This window comes from Bos javanicus, chromosome 9 (assembly GCF_032452875.1).
Source record: "Bos javanicus breed banteng chromosome 9, ARS-OSU_banteng_1.0, whole genome shotgun sequence".
Lineage (NCBI taxonomy): Eukaryota > Metazoa > Chordata > Mammalia > Artiodactyla > Bovidae > Bos > Bos javanicus.
This window is the reverse complement of record NC_083876.1, coordinates 535320-551322: the sequence shown is the minus strand read 5'-3', so window position 1 is coordinate 551322 and position 16003 is coordinate 535320. Positions and strand designations below refer to the sequence as shown.

Genomic DNA, 16003 nt, shown 5'->3' with positions numbered 1-16003 from the left:
AGTAAGCCAGAAAGAAAAATACCAATACAGTATGCTAACACATATATATGGAATTTAGAAAAATGGTAATGATAACCCTGTATGTGAGACAGCAAAAGAGACACAGATGTATAGAACAGTCTTTTGGATTCTGTGGGAGAAGGCAAGACTGGGATGATTTGAGAGAGTAGCATTGAAACATGTATGTTATATGTGCAAGAGATCGCCAGTCCAGGTTCAATGCATGAGACAAAATGCTCGGGGCTGGTACACTGGGATGACCCTGAGGGATGGGATGCGGAGGGAGGTGGGAGGGGGGTTCAGGATGGGGAACATATGTACACCCATGGCTGATTCATGTCAATGTATGGCAAAAACCACTACAATATTGTAAAGTAATTAGCCTCTAATTAATATAAACAAATTAAAAAAAAAAAAGAAAGAAAAATGATAGATGAGAGAAGCAGCCTTCATTGTTTCTCTGTCAGGGTTGTTAGAACAAAGTCATGAGAGCCTTTTTTCCATCCATCAGGAGGTAGAATTAGTGGGCAGAATAATTTTCCAAGTAAAAATTCTTGGTCACTAGATCCTCCACAAGAACAACCTGATTTGTACATGAAGTGAAGTTGCTCAGTTGTGTCTGACTCTTCAAGCCTCCTCTGTCCACAGAATTTTCTAGGCAAGAGTACTGGAGTGGATTGCCATTTCCTTCTCCAGGAGATCTTCGCAACCCAGGTCTCCCGCACTACAGGCAAATGGTTTACCGTATGAGCCACCAGGGAATCCCATTTGTATGTGTGACCAGTCAAACAACTCATTGCCAAATTCATCATGTCAATTTTTTGCTGTTTGAGCCACATTTCTGTGATGGGTTTAGTTTGATGTACCCATGCTGCTGCTGCTGCTAAGTCACTTCAGTTGTGTCTGACTCTGTGCGACCCCATAGACGGCAGCCCACCAGGCTCCCCTGTCCCTGGGATTCTCCAGGCAAGAACACTGGAGTGAGTTGCCATTTCCTTCTCCAATGCATGAAAGTGAAAAGTGAAAGCGAAGTCGTTCAGTCGTGTCCGACCCTCAGTGACCCTATGGACTGCAGCCTACCAGGCTCCTCCGTCCATGGGATTTTCCAGGCAAGAGTACTGGAGTGGGGTGCCATTAAGTACCCATGAGCCCTACCAAAATCTGGCAGTATTTTCATGCACAGCATATGTAACAGGCATAACTACAATGATTATTTAATTAATGTTTATGCTGTGCTTTGTCATTCAGTCCTGTCCAACTCTTGTGTGACCCCATGGACTGTAGCCCACCAGGCTCCTCTGTCCATGGGGATTCTCCAGGCAATAATATTGGAATGGGTTGCCATGCCCTCCTCCAGGGGATCTTCCCAACCCAGGCATCAAACCCAGGTCTCCTGCATTGCAGGCAGATTCTTTACCGTCTGAGCCACCAAATATTTGCTTTATTTGACTCTGTGTGCTAATGGCTTTTGTCTGATAGCTACCCGTGAAAATTATTTGAATATACTTTTGCAGCAGGGGCATTTTAACATATTTCTTTTGCAAGCCAGAACCTTTAGGAAAAGGTTGTGTTGGTTTAGATACACTGGTTTTGTTATGCTATACACAGCATTTTAAATTCCATGAAGACAAACTGCTAGTCTAAATTTCATGAAGTCAGGGACCAAGTTTGTGCTAATCACTTTGTCTTCAGTGCCAAACACATGGTACATAATGTTCACTCAGTGAACATCTATGAAACTATTGCACAATTTCCTGATTCTAGTCAATTGAAAAACTCAATAGCTCTTTCAGAGTTAGAATTTTGCTTATTTGCCCCAGCCCTGCCAACAAACCACAGAGACTATTATTAGTACTTTCAGAATGAAAAACTTTTTTCCTAAGATGGATATATATGTATTGGAGTTACAAAAGAGCACCTGATAATTTGGCATTTAATACTTGAGTCAGATCAGATCAGATCAGATCAGTCGCTCAGTCATGTCCGACTCTTTGTGATCCCATGAATCGCAGCTCCTAGCAAATGTAACAAGTCATACACACACACACACACACAAATATATACATATGTACGTATATATACATATTTGAAACTAGTAAGCCAAATCACCACAGCTAAAGTTTTATTTAAAATTATAGGTTTAAATAAGCACCTATGATTCCCTAATATGCACACACTTTAACAAACTTCATGACCTCTATTTTGGTTGTTGGGAAACATTGTCCCCTAATGTTTATTCCAGTTATGTAGGATGTTGCTTAAGATACCCATTTTATAAGCTGATGTGGTAGTGATTAATGCTATTTGTGTCTTTTTCAGTACAGTTTACGTTCTGAGTGGCCAGTTTTGTCCAATGAGTTGAATAGAAGTATGATTTCTTAGTCAAGAAATTTGACACTCCAAAGCCTTTTTTGCCTTCTTTCACAACTAGCACTGTCCCAGGGTAGATGCTCCAACAGCTTGGGTCCTTCTGGTAGGTATGAAGCTTAAGTGAGAAATAAATCCAAGTTATTCTCAGAGTGGTTGCTTCTGCAGCATATCTTAGCCTGAGGTGAAAAGTGAAAGTGAAAGTCACTCAGTGGTGTCTGGTTTTTTGGGACCCCACGGACTATATATAGCCTGCCAGGCACCTCTATTATCCTGACTTAATTAAAAAAGCTTTTTTCCTGCAAAGATAAAACAGGTTTCAATCTAAAGAAATTTACAAAATCACAGCGTTTACAAAGAACACTTTGTTCTTAAACAAAATGAGTTCCACAGGCAAGAGTTTAAGAAGTCATATACTACGGCTGATTCATGTTGATGTTTGACAGAAGACAAAATTCTGTAAAGCAATTATCCTTCAATTCAAAAAAAGTCATATAAAATTCTTTAACAACTGGTAACAGAAAAAACAGCCAAGCATACATGTATAGACATACTTTTGTGGTATAGTAGATAGTCACACAGGTTTCATTCCTTGAGTTTTAAACCATGTATCAGCTAGTCACCTAACTAGAGGCTCATATCCCTTAATGTGTCAAGTTTGTGAAAACCAACATAGGTAATCAAATTATGAAAACTTGGTAAGAACCCTTAATATGCAATAGCTATCATAAAAGGTGCATCAATCAACTGATTAGTCTGACAGTATTTGTCAATTTGTGTAATTATTACTAAATCTTCCATTCACAATTTAATGCATACAACTGCCCTAATTCATTGAAGGTAAATATGTATTTTTTCCTTTCCTTTCCCAGGCTAGTTAGCCCAAATGTAATGCAGAAACACTGGGTCAGACACTTTTTTTGACTCCACAGCATGCAGGATCTGTTTTCTGACCAGGGATCAAACCCTTGCCCTCTACCATTCTGAGTATGGAGTCTTAATCACTGGACTGCCAGTGAAGCCCCCACTTTTTAAACCCGTCTCTAACATATTCAATTCAGGTGTAGGGAGGTGTATATACACACACACACACACACACAACACTTACTCAAGGTATCAGGGAATGTGTAAACATACACTGCAAACACTACTGTTTCTTCAAAACTGTACTTTAAAAGAATTTGTCTGCACATGAAAAAAAAGGGGTGCTCATTTTAGTGACTAAAACCTGACATCACTGTCTTTCATGTTCTCCATGATACTCTTAGATGCTTATCAAATAGTATTTAAGAACAGAATGGCAGTTAAAAAGATTCCAGAGATTAAGATTCTGAAGCTAAATTGGGGGACCACAATATAATGTTTAAGTACTCTGGTTGAAGAGGGATGACCAGATGTGGTTGCATGCCTGGGTTGAATGTGTCTAGGCATGGAGCTGTGGGAATAAGAGCATTGTCTCAGGAAAAGGGGGCATTAGAAGGAATAACAGAAGTTTCTGTGATGCAAAATGACCACTGACATTTATTTTTAGGTTTTTCCTCTAACTAGACTGTATTTTCTCTTACGATTAATAACATACTGAATTTTAAAACACCATCTGATAATTTCATGTATTCAAGACAGTTCATATTTCAACTATTAGATACATGTAATCTCCCAGGATATGAGGATTTCTGTAGTTTTATTTACAAGATACAAAATAGATAAAAATTAAATCTCATTATGCTGAACATTGCAGAGATGAGGTTTATAAAGTAAACTGACAATCCAACACCACAAACTAAATGTTTCAAACTCAAAATGTTTTTCACTAATCATGAAGGACTTCTCAGTAAACACAGATGCTATTTTATGTGTTCTGTGATAATACTGGGAGATGGCAATGGCACCCCACTCCAGTACTCTTGCCTGGCAAATCCCATGGACGGAGGAGCCTGGTAGGCTGCAGTCCATGGGGTCGCGAAGAGTCGGACACGACTGAGCGACTTCACTTTCACTTTTCCCTTTCATGCATTGGAGAAGGAAATGGCAACCCACTCCAGTGTTCTTGCCTGGAGAATCCCAGGGACGGGGGAGCCTGGTGGACTGCCATCTATGGGGTCGCACAGAGTCGGACACAACTGAAGTGACTTAGCAGCAGTACCAGCAGCAGTGATAATACTAATTATCATGTAATGATCAATTACACTTCCCAAGAGCAGGCTGCAAAACAAAAGAACCCAGGTCAAGTTACTAGCCCATCACAAAAGATCTAAGATTTAAAGAAGCAATGGCCCCCAGGACCCCCTTTTGTTTTGGCTTCAAGTTTCAAGAATGGAGTATATTAAACGCTAAATTGGTATATGAAGAGATGGAATCTAATTCTTTAAAACATAAGGTGAAGCATTGTTGCTCACTCAAATTTTGAGGCTTTTACTCAGTTTTATTAAAAAAGAAAAAAAAAAGATCAGACATGTGTCTCTTTCAGATTAACATTGAACTATACAAAAGCTTTTCAGATGGCTGAAACTTAACTTCACATGCCAAAAGCTTAGATTTGAATTAACTTCAAAACTTAAAAAGGTATGCAATTATTGATACGCAAAGAGAACACATGCCCAGAAGGTAAGCTGCACAAAACCACTTGGTTGGTAGAACTGCGCTTCAAATCATGGCCTTCCTCTACTAGTTTCTCCTCAGAACAGAATTGGGTCATTGGTCCAAAGTCATCTAAACCTTAAAAAGTTTATAATGGAAAGCACTTTCAATAAAGTTCCCTGTGTCTGCAAGGAACTTATCATGTCAACTTCATTTAATCCTTCACTTGTTAACCAAAATCCACACTTCAAATAGCACTAAGACCAATTCTTTCACATGGTGTCCTACAAAATAAGTTAACGAGAAGCAAAACAACTTCAGTGACGATAAATGCATATCATCGTTTATTTAATGTTTAAGCTCTTGCACTAGATTTTTACAAGCTGGTGAACACTGACAAATTATTTCTCCCACAGAACTATAACCACTTGTTCCCGGACAGTATAAATAGATGGTTGAGCTAACGTTAATACACATCACCATTTTATCAATTACATAATAAAACAAATTGTCAAGTATCCAAATATTAAGTTACACAGCTCAAAAGGTATATAAAATATTAAACGTCTGCTCAATTCATTAGCAGAAACCCACTTTATTTTGCAAGAGAGGCTGGGAATCACACTTAAAACTAAGTCGGTAAACAACTTCAGGTAAGTATGAAAAAAAATTACAAGAATTTCAGAAATTTTGATTAAGAATTATTTTAGTTACAGTAACAAAGTATTTCTACCTTTTAAAAAAATATTTACTAAATTAAAGCGCATATTCTACATGTTCTGCACAAGACAAAGGCAACATTTTACTAAAAATACTTAATAGTCCCCTCCCATTCTTTTTTCAGGCCCTCCCTGTAAGTTGCACCCCAAAGTGCAAACATTAAAATGAACTGTAAGGCTTTTGTCTGGAGACATTAAAGACATGTGCTTCTGTACAATGTAGATTTTCAAAATGGAGGCCTTCTACAACATAAAATGAGATTTATAGAAAGATATTAAATAATCACTGTAAGACTTGGTTAATTAAAAAGGGAGCAAATCTGATGGATACTGGTATGAATGTGGGAGATGTAAACATATTGTGAGCAAACAAACCTCATAGGCCCTATTTTCTATGTTTGAAATGATGCAAGGAATAAACCACATAAGGTCCAGAGTGTTCATAGTTCCTGGGATTTGTTCTATATGATACTAAAAATATACAAGTATTGTGCTGGGTATTTTGGCACCTAGTCTTTCTAAATTTCTTACATATTGGTAAGATTCTGGCATGGAAACAGATTTAATGACATGACTCAATACTGCATGATTTCAGGAAAGGTCAATTGGTACAAATTATAAGCACATATTAAATGCTGAACAGCAAGAATTCTTTACTAGTATCCAAATAGGTTTATCATAACCTGAACAGAGACTACAATTCTGCCAGGCCTATGGCCTGGTAAAACTGCTTTTCAACACTCCTTATGGAAGCTTCATCAGACTTATTCACCAAGTCAACCGGGCTATCTGCTATGTATGACAAATTCCATCCTGTCTCAGGTTCCACTTCCAATCAATGGCATCATGCACCCTGGTTTTACTGAATGCAACAGTTGTTTCTATGTCCATTGGAGTCTTTGAAGCGCAGCCGCATTTTAGGACGATACTTCTCCAAATACAAAAGTTGCTTGCTGTTAAAAGCTCCTCGCCGCTTTCTAGAAGGAAGAAAACAAAGGAAGTAATTAAAGCAAAGTCCTTCTGGCATATTAACATTTACTGTTCCATAGCAGGCAATTATCACCTTTCTTGTAGCAATTTATCTTCTGATTATTAAATTGTGACTTAATGGAGAAATATGGACTGGCAACATGTGTCAAGGGGAAAAGAGCTGTAAAAAGTTAATTTTCTCAATCTTTGGGGTGATGGTGATTAAAATAGTCAAAATTTATGAATCCATTCATATAAAGTCCAAGAAAAGGCAAAACTAGTTTACTGTAATATGTAGCCGAAAGAAAGTGCCTCTGGTGGCTGGGAGACTACAAAGAGCATGAGGGCATTTTCTGGAATCACTAATATATTCTATACACTGCATTGAGTAGCTATTTTATTTGGCTGTTATGGTCATCTATCTGTGAGACCTGTGCATTTTACTCTATATAAACTACACCTCAATAAAAAGGCAAATAAACAACTTCATCAAGAATTTAAAGTAAATCAATAATTCACAGAATTATTACTGGATTAGAATTTTTATAGTATGAACATCTATGTGAATGGGAAAGATATTTCCTGGTGTCAATACTATCTCAATAATGAACAAAATGGTCAGATAGGCTCTTAGAAACAAGTTGCTTTCATAGTATTAATATATTTAAATTCACCAACATTCAATGAGGAAATAAAAAGTGCAAATGAAAAGAACTTATTAAATACATACTGTCTTATGAACTGTACTGCATCTTCATATTTCATTCCACCTTCAATTAATGCTAGGGCAACAAGCACTGGAGCTCTGGTGAAGAATTTTTGATATATTATTTTTCAAAGTCAAATTCTGGAAAATTCAATACTCCAAACATTCCCCTATCCAAAACCACTATTATTTATGCCACACTTCCTGTGTTAGTATTTATAGAAAATGTTGGACATTAATAAAATATCACTTTCGCATATCCAGGTTTTCATCTATAACAAAAAGAAAACTAGTAACTACATAAACTAACACAAGTAAGTCTAGAAATTAAGACTTCTATTACTGGAGAGCAGTATCTTGATAAATGCTGACAATATTTCCTTAAGTTCCTAGCAGTGAAAAATACTTTCCACTTAAGTATCTTCCAGAAAAATTTGCTTTGTTTCATGATCAATTAGACTGAGACACAGCTGCATGCCCACCTCTCCAGGGCCATGCTGTTTCATTTCACTCTTCTCCACTTGGACTTTTTTGGGGGCAGCAGGGGCCAAGGGCATTGGTAATAATATGGACACATGTATTTTGGCACTACTGGGTAATGAGTTCCTACTGAATCAGGATGCAAAAATATACCACATTCAATGCAAATCCATCTTAGTGATTTTCCCAGTAAGCTCGGACAGTGACTATAGGTACAACTTAGAACACATAATTAAGCAATTCTGCCCATAGAAGCAAGTATAATAAATTTTAGCAATAGCACTCGTCAGTTCCAAATATACTGGAATACATTACTCTGTTACACTCACCTACTTTCAGTAAGCCAACAAAGCAAATTGATTCACAAACTGGTGACTGTCTTTACAGGAGCCAAAAATGAAGCTTTCACTAAGAATTAAGATCGACACCATTAAATGGGTTTACAAAACCCTCTTACCTGCCAAGGCCTGCAACACAATGAACAGCAATACAACAACCAGGGTCTTCACGAAACTTAATTTTCACAAGACTTAACCAATCATCAACAATCTGGTTAGATGGTGGTGCACCATCATCAAAAGGCCAATCCTAAGTCAAAAGAATATACATTTTAGATTTTTAATATAAATACCACACTAATAATTCTAAAATTCTAACACCCAAATGTTTTCAAAAGCATTTTATCTTTAGTAAGTGCTTCTTTATGAAACCCCACAGTCAAAGAAATGCAAATAAATGCTGAATCTTTATGAAGATCTTTTATTACTTTAAATCTCTGGTCAGCTTTCACCTTAATTGGAAACTAAGACTATAATTTTATAACAACTTAAACTTGCAGCATAGTACTATAAACACAGATGAACCATTAAACACTTACAAGAACATGGATGCCTTCTTTCTCCACAAGAGTAGTGTCATAAGTTGCTTCACATACTCTTACGATTGTGGTGACTCCATACTTCTTAAGTTCCTGGATAAAAACATGGAAACAGAGAAGGGTTTATACAAACGTTTTTTCTTTTCTTTTGTTCTTATTTTTAATGGGCTCTAGAGGATGGGATGGGAAAATAATCACATTATTCTTGCTCAGTTTGTCATTTTGATCATCTAATAGGTACTGCTGGTTAACAGAAAATCATATATGTTGAGAAGAGAAGCAATCTTTTACTTTAAATGACTATACTAAAATAGCACTGAACAGCAATGTTAAACCACAGATTTTTAATAAAATTTAAGTTAAAAAAAAGTCCACGACCCTTCATTTACTGAAGTTGTTTACAGTCATGGCAATGCTGGCTGGCTGAGGCACTGACAAAGAGAATCAGAAGCCATTCAGGAACCAAAGGAATAACTCATGACAAAGTCATTTGACTTGACATATATTAATTCTTTAAACTTCTTCTCATTTGCAGCATACAGTATATAGTTTAGAGCCTTAAAAATATACTTAAAAATCTAAAATCTCAAAAATGCAGTGTTAAACTTCCCACCATTTAAGATTATAGGCTTTGAAATGCAATGTATTATTACTAATTATAACACTTGGCATTTAAAAAATATATTGATGATAATAAAATTTAAAAGCACTTCTATGATCTGGGGGGGCTATTTTTTATTTGATTATCTATAGATATTTATAAAATGAAATGCATGTGCATACAAATTAATTATTCAACATTACAATCCTTTCTGACAGTCAAGAGGTTAAGCAGTGAGACAGTTTTGACTATCTAGCAACCACCAGAAACACAGTTAAATCAGTGGCTGAAGATTGTATCCTAAGTGTCAAGAGGGCCAAGACATAAACTAACTTTGGTTTATAGTTGTCAGCCATTATGCTTAGAAAATGTAAAAAACCCACAAAGTGAGCCTCCTTCCAACAACTTTATAAGCAACAGCCACAGGTAACAGTTCACATATAAATTTAAATGAAGAAAACTGTGAGGCATGAAGAATTAGATACTAACTTATAAACCTAATCTATTTCAAGTACATGGCCTTCTCAAAAATGTATAAAATAATTCACCTAACCTAGAGAAGACAGTGATATTTCTGGGAGTTGGAGCTATTGTCATCAACCACCTCACAATTTTCAAAACACTGCTATATAAAAGCTCCACTATTACACTACAATCAGTTTAAGCTATTAAAAAGCATCAAAACTCACCTCTATAAATTTGCTTAATGTTGCATTAGTTGGGTTGTGTGTAATAAGAAATCTCATGTTCCTGTATGTAACTTCCACAGGAGCTGGGCGGTTCATTCGAGCCATGTTAATTTAGTTAAAAAACACTCAATAGGGATATGAAAGAATTTAAAAAATTGAATACAGAAATGATGCAAAGAAACACAGTCAACTTTAATATACTCCACTTGAAATTCTCAGTGCTTTTAAGTATGAAGTTGGGAGTAATGAATGAATGAACCTCTTAACAAGAAGCAGCAATTTTTCAATCCAGTAATACTGAGGCAATAGAAAGGAAGTGCACTGAGGTTTACCCCATCCAGATCAGAACTCTTGTATAAAAATGCTCTGTGGATTTCAATTCAACACTTCTGTGTCCAGGTTAACCAGTCTTTTGGGGGCTTCTTGGTTGAGCAGTAATGAATTTCTGCAGTTCACTTGTCTGCATAGAGGTCGTGCTGTGCCTGGCAGTAATCTCCACTGCCCTTCAGAAACTCCATAAATGTGTGACCGAGAACACCACAGAACTGCTGTTTAAAACAGAGAAAAATGTTGCTTTCAATTCAAAAGGAACATGTTTTTACAGTATTTAACTGCATAGCTATCTTTTCAAATTCTGGCCCAAGCTAACTTTTTAACTTTCACTTGAACCACAAAAATACAGGGTGACTACAGGTTAAGTCAATAAGCAAAGATTACTTTAAATTAAAATTACTGATCTAATACAACTACTGCTCAAAGAATATCACTGTTACATTTGGTGAATATCCCTTATATACATTCTTCTATTAATTATTCCTTTTAACACTCAGCTATTTGCTTTACACTGTTATAAACTATTATGCACAACTTTCTATATTGATTTTTTCCAACTGGCAAAATATTGTTACATATTACAAAAATTCACTATATTGGTCAATACATTAAGAAAAGAAACTCATTTTCAAAATGCTACCATATATACTGTCCCATTCATTCCTTCACAACCTATTAACTTACTATTTCCCTTTAACAGTTATCCCTCATTTGAGTCTGGAAGTTTATCAACTGGTTACATGAAACATAAGCACACTACATACACATACATAGAACTTCCATTTATAACTATAAAAAACATGTCCATAATTGTAATACTCTTTTGTAGTTTGTATTTTGGGGGAACCTTCAAACACCATCCAAAGGACCACCTTATTAAGCCTGTTGCTGCCGGTGGGGGCCTGATCCTCATTAGGAAGCCTAAGCCAGACAGTGACTTAAACCATCAATACAGTCGTGTACCATGCCAAACCTGATTCTGATCAGCGCTTCTGCACACAGTACATCACCTATGAGGACTTTTCTAATCATTGCCCAGAAAGGGTTCAGCAGGGCAAAGTCTGGATGGCTCCTTCCAGCTGGTTTATAGATTGTGTGATGTCCTTTGAGTTGCTCCCTCTTGACAACTGAACTCCTACAGTGTGATAACCTAGTGATTGCACTGTTTTCATCAGTCACATTTTTACAAATAGGTACACTCATTCATCGGAGAAGGCGATGGCACCCCACTCTAGTACTCTTGCCTGGAAAATCCCATGGACGGAGGAGCCTGGTAGGCTGCAGTCCATGGGGTCGCGAAGAGTCGGACACGACTGAGCGACTTCCCTTTCCCTTTGTATTTTAAAATCAAAATTTCACTAATTCCGTCTTAAACTGAAATCTAATCCGAAGAAAACGACAGAGGGAAGTGTAGTGTTGTTTAGTCACTACACTGTGTCTGACTCTGCAGCCCCACTGACTAGTCCATCAGGCTCCTCTCTCCATGTGATTTTACAGGCAAGAATGGCAGTGTGTGTTGTCACTTCCTGGGGTGGTAATCTAGGGGAACTGGTGTCAAGGGGAACTGGTGGTGGGGTGGTGTGAATTACCTTACATTTTGCCCACAAGTCTCAAAAAGCAAGTTAACTGTTACCAATTATACTTTTCCCAAGTTCCCCTTAAAGACCTAAATGAGTTTTATGCTAACATCAAACATAATATGAATGTTCACAGGATATTTTCAGAATATATACAGGAAAAGCACTGATGTTGACATTAGTCTTCCAAGTAGTTTATAAGGAACTTGTGTGGTGGGAAGTAAACAGGACTGAAAAAATATTAACAGCAGGTTAACAAGAGCACTAAGAGCCAGCCACTGCCTCTAACACGTTACAGGTATTCTCAGTTCAGTTCAGTCGCTCAGTCCTGTCCGACTCTTTGTGACCCCACGAATTGCAGCACGCCAGGCCTCCCTGTCCATCACCAACTCCCGGAGTTCACTCAGACTCACGTCCATCCAGTCAGTGAGGCCATCCAGCCATTTCATCCTCTGTCGTCCCCTTACTCCTCCTGCCCCCAATCCCTCCCAGCATCAGAGTCTTTTCCAATGAGTCAACTCTTCGCATGAGGTGGCCAAAGTACTGGAGTTTCAGCTTTAGCATCATTCCTTCCAGATCCCAGGGATGATCTCCTTCAGAATGGACTGGTTGGATCTCCTTGCAGTCCAATGGACTCTCAAGAGTCTTCTCCAACACCACAGTTCAAAAGCATCAATTCTTTGGCGCTCAGCTTTCTTTACAGTCCAACTCTCACATCCATACATGACCACTGGAAAAACCATAGCCTTGACTAGACAGACCTTTAGTGGATAAATTAATAAAATCGTTATACTACTTCCTTAGAATGAACAGTTTATTCTGGCACTTTTCCAATGACAGTGAATTAAAGCAATCTGCAAAGCTGTTAAGGTCAAGGGCTCTTATTTCAGTATTCTGATTTCCAAGTGCTACCCTCTTTCAATTGCAAGCTATTTTATAGAGACAGTATTGCACACCACTGATTTCCATATTTAACAGCTAAAACTCCTGTTACTGCCTAGTCTGGCCACATCTTTTCCAAGTAGGCTGTTTAAGGAGAAATCACAGAAAGAAATAATTTATTTAACGAAACGGTGGTTATTTTAGGATTTCTTTTTTTTTTTCCTGAGTGGAGCCACGCTGTGATTGTGGGGGGTGAGGGAAAGACAGATGATGGATTTCCACAAAAGCATAAATATCTAACGTCTTTCTGTTTTGCCCAAGACGTTCCCCTATTTCCAATTTCTTCGTCCCAGCAAAAACTATGATAGGAAGTTTGGAAATCCCAAGTAATTTCCCCATCCCACTATCAACTGCATATAATCACAGAAACACACACGGCCGGGGCGGGGAGTTGGGGGTGGGGTTGGGGTGCGGCGGCAATATCTGTGCAGAAATTTGTCATATTGCAGAGTCAAAGCAATATATCTCTGTAACTGTTTGACAAATGGTTAATTGGAGTTTCTCCCACAACTTATACTTTACATAATGCACCTGGAATAGTGCATGTATAAAATGCTGCTTACTCCTGAGAATGATCTAGCATTCCTGTCTTCAACTTTTTCACTGCCATCACACAAAAATTCATAGAAAAAGAGTAACAGGATGGGAATTTCCTAGCGGTTCAGTGGTTAGGACTACGTGCTCTCACTGTGCTGTGTGTTCAGTCGCTCTGTTGTGTCCGACTCTTTGCGACCCCACGGACCGTTTGCCCGCCAGGTTCCTCTGTCCATGGGGATTCTCCAAGTAAAAACACCGGAGTGGGTTGCCATGCCCTCCTCCTCCAGGCATCTTCCCAACCCAAGTCTCCCGCATTGCAGGCGGATTCTTTACAGTCCGAGCCACCAGGGAAGCCCGAAAATACTGGATTGAGTAACCTATCCTTCTTCAGGGGATCTTCCCGACCCAGGAATCGAACCGAGGATCCGCGTTGCAGCCGGATTCTTTACTAGCTGAGCTACCAGGGAAGCTCTGCGCTCTCACTGTCAAGGGTTCAACCCCTGATCGGTAAACTAAGATCCCGGAACAAGTCTTTCCTTGAGGCCAAAAAAAAAAAAAAAAAAAAGGCTCATAATCTAGATCTCATGAAATCAACGGTGCCAGACTACTGTGCAAACAACTTAGTATTCGTGGAATACTAGAGAGTTCCACGGGTGGGAGCTCAACCTCACTGGTCTGGTTGGCCACGGTACCACAAGCCGGCGAGAGGCAACAAGAAGAAGAGTTTCAAGAACAGCCCGAAGGCCCAGATTACTGAGCGCCGTGGGTCGCTCGAGGCCTGAGCGGAGCGTGCCAGCCGCTCCCACGGCTCTAAGGCTGGCCGCTCCTCGCCTGCCGGCGCGCCCCGCCTCGGGGCGGCGACAAGCCCAGACTTGCTCCCGCCGCCCGGGAGGGGCGGGCGGCTCACCTGGCGGGGCCGCGCAGCCTGGGTCACGGGTCTGCGCCGCGCCTTCAGGCCGGCGCCGGCGCCGAGGCCATTTTGTCCGAGCGCCGGTCGCGGCCGCGGAGCGCAGGATGGCCGCACAGGCCGAGTCCCGCCGGCCGGCGCCGGAGTCCCGGCCCGGTCCGCAAGCGCTGCGTTGCCCGCCCGCCGCGTCCGGGGGCGCGCCCGCAGCACTGACGCGCAGCCCGCGCCCCGCCCGGGCCACGTCCCCGCTGCCGAGCCCCGCAGCAAACAAAGGGGCCTGGGGCGCCGGCCGGCCCGCCGGACGTCAGGGCCGGCGACGGTCACAAAGCGGCTTCTGTGCCGCAGGCCGCCCCGCCCGCCGCCGGGCCTCGGGCCGGGACGCGGGCGGGCGCCAAGCTGCTAACAAAGGCGGCGGCGCGGGGCGTGCGTACTCACAGGAATATGTCTACTCATTGAAGATTGTGGCCTAACCATACAGCCGGTCCCGAGGCGGCGGCGGCGGCGGCGGGGGTCGTGCGGTGGCGGCGGCTTCGCAGGCGGCAGGGGCACCGGAGTCGGTCCTGCAGTGAGCGGCCCGGGGAAGAGCGCGCAGCCTCGCCGCCCGCAGCCCAGGCAGCCAATGCGCGCGTCGCGGCGCCCTTGCGTCATAGGGTCTTCCATTTATACGCGGCGTGACGTAAGGGCCCCGGTGACCAATCGCGGCCAGGCTCCAGGCCGAGCGCCGGCGACAGGGGGCGGAAGCCCGGCCCCGCGGACGTCACGGCGCGGCGGCGGCTACCGGCGTGAACCGGTTGATGAATGGCGGCGGCCGCGGTCGGAGCGCTGGCCGGCGGGGGAGGGGCGGGGAGGTCCGGGAAGGGCGCGGGAGGAAGACCACGGGCGGGAGGGGAGGCCGGGAACGGGAGGAGACGCTCAACTGCCTGACTAAAACCCCAGAGGGCTGAGGACACTCTCGTCACCGGAGCAGGCCTGAAGCTGGCCTCGGCTCAGCACGCAGTGCCCGCGGGGCCGGCACCGAGCCGCAGTCCCGGCCCGGGCTCCTTTTGCTGAGAGTCAGATCACAGTCCGCTCTGCCCGCGGTTTCCTCGGGCACCGCTCCCCGCGATCCCTATCGCCAGAAAATGGTTCTGCGGGCGAGCCGAAGCGGGCGCTCTCGAGCAGGACTGGCGTGATTCAGCGAGCAGCCCACCGGAGACGGGAGAGTGCCTTGGATGCGCATAAACGCTCCTGCTCCCCACAGGCGGCTTTGGTCCCGCCTTCACACGATGCATGCGGGTGACTGCACTTGGTTCGAGCGTGGCATTTGGAAATCGCATCCGTCCTTTGTACCTCTGCTCATTTGATGTGTTGTCACGGATCATGAAAGGTTAGGCAGCGTTCTAAAAATTAATCTTCGGCTTGGTCAAGGATTGATAAAATTGCGTCAAAGCTACAGCTTTCCTTTTTGTTCGTTTTCAGAACTCTTTCACTCTCTTCATAATTGAGGCCCATCACCATTGTTCTCTTACACAAGGGCAGCTCTGTCATTTATAATCTGAAACTTTCTCCTCTACTTTCTAGAAGGAGTAAACCCGAATTTTACTTGCTTTGAAGAACTCGGTTTTCTACTAATATTGAGACCTTTTGTTTGCTGTTTTCATTGAGCATAGATTGGAGAGGCTTTAGGGATCAAATTTTTTCTTAGTGTACAGACTGATTTTAGAATTTATTAGAGCTTCTACT

At 41.5% G+C, this 16003-nt stretch overlaps 2 protein-coding genes across 2 annotated transcripts; both read right to left on the bottom strand.

Moving 5' to 3' along the window:
* Positions 1-5260: 5260 nt before the first annotated feature.
* Positions 5261-10090, bottom strand: PTP4A1 (protein tyrosine phosphatase 4A1). The gene is made up of 5 exons (XM_061427110.1): positions 9986-10090; positions 8696-8788; positions 8276-8406; positions 7363-7437; positions 5261-6640 (listed from the first exon to the last, which is right to left on the bottom strand). The coding sequence occupies exons 1-5, from the start codon at positions 10088-10090 to the stop codon at positions 6523-6525; spliced, it is 522 nt and encodes a 173-aa protein (XP_061283094.1). The 3' UTR covers positions 5261-6522.
* Positions 10091-10298: 208 nt separating this feature from the next.
* LOC133253651 (uncharacterized) lies at positions 10299-14800 on the bottom strand. The gene is made up of 2 exons (XM_061427111.1): positions 14717-14800; positions 10299-10533 (listed from the first exon to the last, which is right to left on the bottom strand). The coding sequence occupies exons 1-2, from the start codon at positions 14753-14755 to the stop codon at positions 10438-10440; spliced, it is 135 nt and encodes a 44-aa protein (XP_061283095.1). The 5' UTR covers positions 14756-14800; the 3' UTR covers positions 10299-10437.
* Between the last annotated feature and the right edge of the window lie 1203 nt (positions 14801-16003).